General features: G+C 34.8%; 1 protein-coding gene across 1 annotated transcript; it reads right to left on the minus strand.

Annotated features, from left to right (window-relative positions):
• Positions 1-423: 423 nt before the first annotated feature.
• Positions 424-4,326, minus strand: LOC141289343 (fucolectin-like). The gene is made up of 5 exons (XM_073821458.1): positions 4,320-4,326; positions 3,893-4,021; positions 842-1,124; positions 530-666; positions 424-428 (listed from the first exon to the last, which is right to left on the minus strand). The coding sequence occupies exons 1-5, from the start codon at positions 4,324-4,326 to the stop codon at positions 424-426; spliced, it is 561 nt and encodes a 186-aa protein (XP_073677559.1).
• Between the last annotated feature and the right edge of the window lie 7,297 nt (positions 4,327-11,623).

The raw sequence follows: 11,623 nt of genomic DNA on the forward strand, positions 1-11,623 counted from the left end.
CAACTAATGGAATATTGTGCAGTTCTCATGAAATAGCATTACAGGTAATGAACCAATGGCAGAAGTAAAAACTTTCTCATGCTTAAACAAATGTGTTGCAAAAATCAGATAAATTGTCCGTTTGGACCACTGTTGTTGCAACACTTGCGGTGAAATAGTGACTAAATAGACTGCTTTTTTTTTAGTCACTTTTTTTTTAGAAAATGAGTTGAATTTAAGGTATTATAATGCAAGTATAATGGGTAGCAGTTATTCTAACAACATGTAAAACATGGTTAGTGGCACAGCTAAGAAAATACTAGATATAATGCATAAAGTTTCTCACTTTAAGCAACAGTGCACTTAAGTTTTTTTTTTTTTTTTTTTTTTTTTTTGCTTGCTTCTGGAATCAATGGACTTAGGTGTAACTTCATCTTGTTGCGCTTAATCTGCCAATGAAATCAAAACATCATTAAGGCATCATTAATAGCCACACATACAGACAGTACACATGTGCACAAACCACCTTCTTTCTCCTTTTATCTCTCACCTGCAAACACCTCGACTTCACACAGAGTGAGGTATTTCCCATGCCCAGGCAGAAAAATGTTGACATATCGCCCTGTAACAGGTTTAAATTGAAATGTTTCTGTGGCTCCAGCTGGAATTCGTTTAATGATGGCAGCCCTAACACACAGAGACAGAAACATACAGAGAGACATGTCAATCAAAAAGCCATACAGCATACTACATACTGGACACTTTCAGTTTGTCAAAATTAAGTTTGTATTCATATACAGTACAGTTCTTTCTGAAGAATTTTATTCACTCTCTAAAATAAGTTGAGACAGAAGATACTTACAGCTGATTATTGTTGCCATTATTTTCCAGGCTGTTGCCGATACGGATCTGAGCACCTTCAATCCGCTCTGAACAACAGTCTCCACGATTAGTGATAATAACCCTGGTTACCTTGTGCACTTCCTTTAAGTCAACTCTCCACCAGGGGTCTTTGTCCCCTTTGGTGTGAGAGCAGGACCTGAAATGGTAATCTGACCGTCTATTGCCATCGATAGCTTTTTGAGCAGCTCCTAAATAATTATATGTGGAAGACTGGACAGCTTCAGCTCCAAGAGCGAGATTCTCTGTTCAGCATCAAATAAAGTACATTTCACTGTATACTCCCATAATTGGACATTATACAAAGTCATGTAAATTCTATAAAGTTTCAAAATATTTAAAGCAATGAAGCACACTCACTTGAAATACATAAGCACTTCTTTTCTGTCATCTGGACTAACAGATTTTCTGTTAAATGTGATATGAAAGCAAGAAAAGGGCCAGACAACTTTAAAGCAATACAAATAAATAATCTATTGATTGCACAATCTCTTTTATTTTGAAATCCATACATTCCTGTATTATTCTAAATTTACCTGTCCCATCTGCGACGCACAGCCTGGAAAAAACTGTGAGCAACAAAATCCCAAGCACACCTATTTTGATCTAACAACACACACATACACACAATTACCACATAATCACAGCACATGGAGAAATTATTTTCAATATTTTGCACATATTTATTGCTATTGTAATGACAAAATAGTATAGAAGCAGGGCTGGGAAGTAACTGTAATCTGGAATCAGATTCCAAACATTAAGTTCTTGTAAGTACATTCAATTACATTTTAAAATCACTTTTTATTGATTATATGTTGTTTACACAATAGCAATACATTATTCATAATTTATTAACTCTCCCAAATCCTTTTTCTTCTTTTAAAGCAACACTAAGTAACTTTTCCCTCAATGCTCCCTCTACAGGTTGGAAGCGGAATTGTCAACACTAAAGAGTTGTTTTTACCTTAAAATAATGTTTCCGAACTCGTGTCAGTGGTTCATCAACTCATAACAGGGTGAAACGGCACTTTCGTATTCGCTTAGCGACCCTCTATCGGCCATAACAGCACTATGTAAGTTTGGGTCGTCGGTTTGCGGTTTTGTAGTTCAAATGAGACTACAAATGCGACTTGCTTTACGGCAGGCTTCACAAAAGGTTTTCATACTTTTATAAAGTCATACAACATACTCTATCTTGTCACTGGACATCGTTATTTCCAAAGCTGGTCCTGGATAGCCTCCAAACAAATAACGTGCATGTGACACGACGGTAGGCTAAATTATTTACGACAGCGGTAATGGACAATTCCGCTTCTAACCTGTAGAGGGAGCATTGAGGGAAAAGTTACTCAGTGTTGCTTTAAATTTTCTTTCTAAAAAGCCACTAGTCAGGTGGCAGAAAACTGAGAAGCCACACAGCATTTGACCACTGGATTCACAAAAATAATTTCAGTTATAATAAAGAGTTTTCCTAGCATTTCAAACTTTGCATTTAATACTAATGAACACTCACTTTTATTTGAATTATTGCTCAGTATTACTATTTCTTTGGAAGGCTTTGACTTTTTTAAACACATTAAAATGCACAAATTCCCATTGCTTCTTATTTACCTAAACTTTTCTGTCATCTGAACCTCTTTCACCTTTTAGTAATTAAGTATGACATTTGCATATTGTTCACAGTTCTTTGATGTGCAGGTAAACAAATAAAATATATATATTTTTTAGAAAGTGTTTTATTTTGATGCTATTTTTGAAAAAAAAAAAAAGTTTTTATATTTTATGATTTAATTATTTGCTTTTTATTAAACTTAAAAAACCCCAGCAATTCTTTGATAATGCAATGTAATGTTTAATGCACTTCATGTTGTCAATAACAACAAATGGAATACATTTTCTTTTTCTTTGCATTTTACAAGTACAAGATTCTCCTATTTAAATCTATATAAAGGAGTTAGGTCAAAAGTAATCTAAAATTAATCAAAAAGTAGTCTGATTACATTACCTAAAATGTGTAATGTAATTTTTGTCAGATAATTTGGAATCAATAACAATCTACCCAGCTCTGTACCAGAATGTAATGACTTTGATAGTGACTTGAAGCTGACAACATCAGTGCACATGGACCAAATATAATATCCCAATTGGAAGTGTAATAAATTCATTAGCATGTGCCACTGATGATGCTGAAAATAGAGCTACACCATGATTCTTACCTGTCTGTCCTCAGTTTAAAAGAGTTTGAAGCGCAGATCGTGTGAAGATCAACAGTGCGTATTGATCTTTATATATGCGGTTTCCACTGTGCTCTTGCATAAACTGAGTGTTTGTACAGAAGAATATGTTGCAAAATTGAGATAAAAGATCTGCCTGGACCACCGCTATTACAAAACATGAGGTGAAAAAATAACCAAACAGAATATTTCCTTTCAAATACTGAAGTTGGTTCATTTTCATTAAGTTAAAATAAAACAGGGTGGGGTCAGGATTTCAGGCTCTGTGTTGTTGACTATTGTAGCATCATTTTGTATGTCCAAGCTTGACCTTTAACTGAGAAGTTAAAGGTCACTTATTTATGGTTTGCCCATACATTGAACCACTAGGCATTAAAAATAGTACTTTTTATTTGAGTTTTTATTTCTACATACTAAAATTGAGTAAAAATGTGGAATGCTTAATATTTTCAGATTAATCCCAATGAAAGGTCCCAATGTATGAGTAAAACCTTATTTCATTCTCAGTTTTGTATGCTGTCAAACTTTCATATTCTTAACAAATAGGAATTAACCTTCCAAATAGGAATTTTTGACTCATAAACATGCAACACAACATATAATGCTCTGATGATTCTTTATTATTTGCACAGAAAGCAAAGATGAGCTGAATTTAGGGTATTATTCTGCAACAAGTATGGATAGCAGCTATTCTAACAACAGCTAACAGCTAAAGAAAAGCTAGATATACTGTATATAAAAGTTTTTCACTTTAAGCAAAATACAGTGCACCTAACCTGCAAACACCTCACACAAAGTGAGGTATTTTTTGGTGCCAGGTAGGAAAATGTTGACAAATCTCCCATCAATATGCTTCAACTGAAATGTTTTTGTCTTCAGATGAAATAAGCCCAACAGTTGCAGCCCTGTTAAAACACACAGAGAAAAAGAAATCAGAAAAGCATGTAGCAAATGAAATATACTTCTGCCAAAGGCAAATTTGTATTCAAAGGATTTTTGGAGAATAATTAATCTGTATTTTCTACATTTGCGAAAGTATTTAACCCCTTAGTGTTCCAACGTTCCACCGGAGGGACGTTTTGCATTGAGTTAAGTTTGACAGGAACTCTAAGGGGTTAACAAACAGAATGACAAAAGTAGACAAAAACATTTACTAAAAAAAGGAGGCAAAGTGCAAAAAGAGAGACAGAGAGTGACACTTACAGCTCATTGTTGCTGCTATTATTTTCCAGGCTGATGCCAATACAGTTAATGCAATTAATGACATTGACCAAGTAAAAACACAGGGGCAGAGCAGTGGGACATGTTACAGCTCTGGAAATACAGAATGAAGAGACACCTCTAAACATGCCACATTCATCTATAAACGCCCAATTCAAGTACCAATCTCACAGAGCTTTTCACAATACAAATTGTTTAATTGGTTGGTAATTTTGAAAACACTAATTTAATTAATTAATTAAATTAAAACAAAAATACAATTTTTTTAGCATCTTAGCATTTAGCACCGTTTTATTATTTTATACATATCATAATCACAAGAAGATGATAAAACAACAGAACAATTTCTTACAGTTCATTGTTGTTTCCGTTGTTTTTCAGGCTGTTACCAATACGAATTTGAGCTCATTTAATTTGGTTTTGGCAACAGTCTTCACGATTAGTGGTGATAACTTTGTGACACTGTAGACATCTATGAGGTTGACTCTCCAGGTTAAACTCAGTTTCAGAGCAAGTACATGAGCCCTTCAGAGTTTCTGTTTCCATCTACTGCATATTAAGCATCTCCATCCGTCAAGAGCAAGATTCTCTGTTCAATATGATCTGAAAGCAAGAAAAAAATTCAAAAATTCAGTGTTTCTTATTTCCTACATGTAATGCAGGCATTCCTAAACTTATTTTGTTATCTGAACCTCTTTCACCTAATACATTTACTTGTAGTACCCCTGAGATTTTAAATTAAATATTTTAATAAATAAGCATTTTATGATTTAATCATTTCATTAAAATCACAAATTCCTAATAATTCCTGATAAAATTCCTTGATAATGTAATGTAATGTTTAATGCACTTCATGTTGTCAACGTCAAGGACTAGAAAACATTTTCTTGACATTTTAGTACAAGATTATCCTATTTAAATCTTTTTGATAAAGGAGTTACGTCAAAAGCAATTGAAGAAATCAAAAAGTAGTCTGATTATATTACCTGAAATGTGTAACATAATGGATTACATTACTAACTACAATTAGTAAGTAATCTAATTAGCTCTGTATAGAAGTAGCCCATGACTTAAAGTCAGTGTAATGCCTTTGACAGTGGCTTGAAGTTAACAACAACACCTATAGTGCACATGGACTAAATAGTTGATTTAATATCCCAATTGGAAGTGCAGTAAATACATTAGCATGTGCCACTGATGATGCTGGAATAGAGCTACACCATGGTTCTTACCTGTCTGTCCTCAGTTTAAGTGTTTGAAGCGCAGATCAACATGTGATGATCAACAGTGCCTGTTGATCTTTATATATGCGGATTCCACTGTGCCCCTGCATGAATTGGGTGTTTGTACAGAAGAATGTGTTGCAAAAATCTGATAAACTGTCTGTCTGGACCACTGCTGTTACAACACATGAGGTGAAATAATAATCAAATAGAATATTTTCTTCTAAATACTGAAAAGTTAATTTCTGTGTATTGCTAGAAATAATAACAATGTGCATTACTAAATTCAAACAAAGAATTAAAATGGTACTTTTAAAAATTAGTATTTAGTTCTATTTTGAATGGGGGTGGAGGAGAGTTGGGGAATCACGCTCTTTTTTGCTTTTTTGTTTCAAGACTTCACAAATGTCTTGAAACACTCTTATACAATGCCCATGAGGGGGCCAAACCTCTAGTATGAGCCTTCTGGGAAACTAAACTAGAGCTCTACTGTCCACATAATGACGCAACACACAGACAGGGCACAAACAATGAAGCTGCTCTTCTTCCGAAAAAAGGGCAGCGAATGAAAAGTCAGTAAATCCAGCTGTCTACAGGCAAAAGCTGACTCGCTCACTTCAGGCACAAATGCTGGATTCGTTTTGGAGAAATCCATAGCAAACAGCATACAGAAGTTATGAACCAAAAAAGTTTGAAGTTCACTAACCTGCTTTGCGGTTGAAAGAGCCAATAACAAAGCAACCTTTAGCGGAAGGAGCTTTAAATAAATATCATCTCGGCTCAAAAGAAGGCTGAGAGAGTGCTGAGAGAGTGTGTTAAGGACAACAAACAGATTCTTCCATGACAGAATCAGCGGCTTTGAAATCCTGTTCAAATGCCTTATATCCCTCATAAACCTGCATACAAGCAGGTGTGGACCTATAGTATTTCTGTCAATCCCCACATGGCTTGAAGAAATTGTGGCAGGATAAACCTTAAATGTAAAGAAGGTACTGTCCTTGTCTTAGTATTTCTGTACCCCAGGGGTGCCCAAGCTCGGTCCTGGAGGGTTGGTGTTCTGCAGAGTTGAGCTCCAATCCCAATTAGACACACCTGAACCAGCTAATCAAGCTCTTACTAGGCCTACTATAAACTTTCAGGCAGGTGTGTTGAGGCAAGTTGGAGATAAACTCTGCAGGACCTTGGCCCTCCAGGACCGAGGTTGGGCACCCCTGCTCTGGAAGCAGAGGCAAACCCAAATGGATGGGGCCGAGCAGTAGGCTTCCTGGGAAGGCAAGTTTCAAAAGCTGTCCCTATCCTTCTTGCATAGGTTGTACTGCTGACACATATTTGTCACTACAGCCCCAAAAGGGCTTTCAGCTCCACTGGGGCATGGAGGAACTCCACCTTCTCCCTCTGTGATCTCTGAAGCCCATCAGCCCCAACCACACAGGTCTTTCCCCTCAATGATCGCAGGAACTGCAATGATGCACATCTCTTCCCACAATGCTGTGTCAGGCTATAATTGTGAGGGAGGCGGGACTGTTGTGATTGGTCTATCAACAGACAGACATGGTGTAATTAGTGCTTCCAGGACTGGTTACGCCCGAGGCGATTCCCATAGCGAGATAGAAGTGGTATTTCTAATGGTTCTTACACTTAAATTTTGTTTTGTTGATGTAACCTAATAAGAATTATTTAATAAAGTCTTTATATATATATTTTTTTTTGCATACAAAAAATATTCATTGCTTCATAAAATTATGATTAAACCACTGATGTCTAATGGACTATTATGTCAGTGTTCTTGGTACCTGGGCCTTGAATGTGTTAGGACCCTTGCTGTCTATGGAAAGTCAGAGCTAGAGCTCTCAGATTTCATCAAAAATATCTTAATTTTTGTTCCGAAGATGAACGAAAGTGTTACCAGTTTGGAACGACATGAGCGTGAGTAATTATTGACAGAATTTATATTTTAGGGAGAACTATTGCTTTAATGTAGATGTCACTACATGAAACACATTTTTTATTATTATTACAATTAATGTGGCTTTTAATGCATTAGCACACTAAAAGCCCAGATTTAGTATAGCTACATCTTGATGATACACTAAGATGATACACTAAGCCAGCAGCATTTGATACTGATTGTTCTTTAAATGTCATCTAACTTCCTTTTTGACTACATGGACATAATAGAAGCTATTTGACTAGGAGGGAGCAGTGATGGCCTTGACTGGTATATTTCAGTGTTTCCCCTAGGTTTACAGCTTCGGGGGTGGGGCAGGTGCTGGTAGCCATGGTACTTTTTTCTCAGTACTTTACTTTCTGTTTAATAACAAACACATTTATTTCAGTGAAAAAGGGCCCTACAATCTTTTTTTCAAACTTTTAATAATAATTGTAGTACTTTTCTACAATTAAGTGGTTAATCATGTTGTAATATTTATTTTTTATCATTTATTTTATCAAATGTATTTAAATTAGCCAGAAATATATAAATATTTCTATATAAACTATATATAATATATAATATATAAACAACTTCATTATTCTGTACAAAGTCAGTGGTGTGCAAGGGGGGTGGGGGCATTGTGCCCTCGCAAGGCCATTTCGCCTCTGCTCCTCCGGAGGTCTGTGCACACCACTGAAAGCATATAGTTCTGTTACACGTTAAACCAGACTTACTTTGGCAGGTTGCCGTGTAGTTTGAGTAAGTATACTGGACGATATAATGTTAGTTTTCTTAAATGAAACGGTAAAATTCATGAAGTGACACTCACAACAGCTCTGGAGATGCTTCAGTATTTGTGTAGTAAACAAAACCATGTCTTCGCCATTCATACATACAGAGGCAAACAGAACATGGAGGATTCATATTTAAACCGTCTTTTGCGTTTCAGTATTCACAGACACTAGTCCATATCACGATTTGAATTAAGTGACAGACCAACTTTTGATTTATTCATCCAAAACTCTGCGATCCAGTCCATGTTTTCGAGGAGAAGAAATTGTAAACGTGCGGCCATGTAGAGACAGAAATGACATGCCATAAATGTAAATAAGATAAATAACAAAAGGCCATTTCTGTAGGAAGTCCTGTTCTGTAGGAAACAAATCTTTAAATGACTCCTATTGTGATCTGGTGCTATATACAAAATAAAATTAACTTAACTTGGGCCGCCCCCCTAATATAATAGCAGGGGAAACATTTGGGAACTGTGTGCATGCATGAAGTTAGCAACACCCTGATCCACATGTTACTCAAATAAAAACAACTAATGGAACCCTGTGCAGTTTTACATTGTGGTGTAACAGATAACAAATGTGTTAAAAAATTAGATAAACTGTCTGTTTGGACAGCTGCTGTTACAACACTTCAGGTGAAATAGCGATCAAAAAAGAGAAGAAGTAAGAGAAGAATTGTGTAACATTAGTCCCCCCCCCCCCTTAACTTTCTGTGCGAATTTTACCTATTCTCACAGAAAGTTAGGCCTTTTTGCTTTGATTGCATGGTTGAATATTACACGTCGTATTTTTAACTGAATATTTCAGAAATGAATTCTGGAAGGTGAATTTGAATTATTGATTTTTTAATTATGAAAATGTGTGTGAAATATTTTGAATTAAAATATATTCACAGCTTAAATAAACAGCTATGTTAAATTTCACGACCTAAAAATGCAAGCCCTGGAAATACAAGATGTTAAAATGCAAGCACTGTTAATGCAATGCATTATTTTTTTTCAGTTAGTGCAACTCAACATGCTTTTTTGTTTAAAATACATTTGGCATTATTTTTCATCCATACAATTCTCTGAATTGCCTTTATGCTGACTTTAATAGCCATGTGCACAAACCACCTTCTCTCTCCTTTTATCTCTTACCTGCAAACACCTCGACTTCACACAGAGTGAGCTATTTTTTGGTGCCAGGTAAGAAAGTGATGACATTTTGCCCTCAGTTTTCCTGCCTTCAGATGAAATGAGCCCAGCAGTTGCATTCCCGTTAAAACGCAAAATGGGTAATTTTTTGTTTATTTGACTGTAAAATTCTAACAGAATGTGCTATTTTTAAGTGCAAGGTGTCATTTTTTTAAGAAAACAAATGGCTCTCAAAAAAGTAGTTGTTGGCCATTAATGTTGTGTGGTAAGTTTGTAAACAGAATTTAATTAGACAAAAAAAAAGGAAAAAAAAAAAGAATATATTTTCATATATACACGTATTTTTGACACTGGGTTGCAGGTTTTCATTCAGGAGGCTTTTTTGTTCATACACGCGCACATTTACACATGCATAGCCTACACCCATAAATTTACACACACGGACTCATGTGAAAAAGGTTCACAAGGCTCCCAAGTCTCATCAAAAAAAGCATCCTAATCGCCTCTTGTGTTGTTTACTCTTCCTTCGCCATGATTTTTTTCTTTCGTTTATTATTTTATGCATTCCAAAACTTCGCGCTCTCTATCTCTCCATTCAAACTCATCCTTCCCGCACTACAGTCATTTGACGACGGAGCGCAAGAAATTACCGTAATAAGCTATATATTGCCGAAAAGCGCATATTGTTTACAGTCGGGGGCAATTTGAATTATTTTGATATAGGGACAAGAAAGACAAGAAGGAACAAGAAAAAGAAAAAAAGGAGGTGAGAGGGTAAGCATCAGTTTACAGACAAATATATATATTTTACACTTCCATAGGATGTTACAATGCAATTTTAATGTACTTTGCAGGTAAGCACCCTTAATTTATTTTATGTGAAAATGTTAAAGGAGGAGCATGTAGTAACTATTTTAATTGCTTTACTACTCTACAAAAATCTAAAAACTTTTTTATATTTTGACATCACATCTATATAACAAGTATTATCTCTTTTTCAAACACTATAAAAAGTTTAGTTTTTTTTGTAAACTTGTATTTATGAATGTGAAATTTACATAAAAGTAAAATGTATAATAAAACCAGCATTCTTTAAAGAGTGATCCTTGATATAATAACCCAAAATGTTTATAAGATAAGGAAAATGTTTACAAAATATTATAAGCAATAATACCACATGATCCCAAAAATGCTATATTGGCAGGACCAAAACAAACGAGAGGAGCTTTTTAAATCAATATCAATTTAAATTTTTTTTTTTTATAAATTATTATAGGATAAACATATGTATTAATTTATATGAGATTTGCTTAACCTTGTTTGCAAGGAGGAATTTTTGAGGTAATGACCAATGAGTTCAATTTACATTAGGAAAGAAATTGTTCCAGTAGAAAATAACAGAAGGCGTCAAGATATTCTCTTTCAAAACAAAAAAGGATCACATTTTATAGCTGTTAGGCTATAGAAATAGATAGGGCTGACTGAGGTATGCTCAGGTCTAGGAGGACAAACAGAAGATTTGATTCTGAACCACAAAACCATGTTCCATGAAGATATTTTGCAAATTTCCTACTGTAAATAAATCAAAATGCAATTTTTGATTAGTAATATGCATTGCTAAGAACTTCATTTGGACAACTTTAAAGGCAATTTTCTCAATATTTAGATTTTTTGCACAGATTACAGATTTGTTTCTCAGCCAAATATTGTCATATCCTAACAAATAATACATCAGTAGAAAGCGTGTTTATTCAGCTTCAATGTTTCCCCTAGAATTATGGTTTGGGGTTGGGGGCGGGTACTGGTAGCCAATGGTACTTTTTTTTTTTCCTCGGTACTTTACTTTCTGTTTAATAACAAAAACATTTATTTCAGTAAAAAATTTTTTAAAAAAAGTCCAAAACTCTCAATTTTAAAATTTTTTAAGAAAAGGGCGCTACAATCTTTTTATTTTTTTCAGCATTAAACATTTTTTTTATTTTGAATCAAATGAAAATTAAACCCTTTTATTTTTTTGGCAAAGAAACAGAGGTTTACTCAGTGTTTCCCCTAAGTTTACAGCTTCGGGGGTGGGGCAGGTGCTGGTAGCCAACGGTACTTTTTTCTCAGGTACTTTACTTTCTGTTTAATAACAAAAACATTTACTTCAGTGAAAAAATAAGTCCAAAACTTTACATTTCAAAATTTTGAACAATAGGGT

This window comes from Garra rufa, chromosome 17 (assembly GCF_049309525.1).
Source record: "Garra rufa chromosome 17, GarRuf1.0, whole genome shotgun sequence".
NCBI lineage: Eukaryota > Metazoa > Chordata > Actinopteri > Cypriniformes > Cyprinidae > Garra > Garra rufa.

What these genes read in the sequence shown, in the direction of transcription:
- LOC141289343 (XM_073821458.1), bottom strand. An exon ending in TTTGTGTGAGGTGTTTGCAG is followed by an intron (nt 1,125 to 3,892) that starts GTTAGGTGCACT and finishes GATGCTGAACAG; the next exon opens with AGAATCTCGCTCTTGGAGCT. An exon ending in AATGGCAACAATAATCAGCT is followed by an intron (nt 667 to 841) that starts GTAAGTATCTTC and finishes TCTGTGTGTTAG; the next exon opens with GGCTGCCATCATTAAACGAA.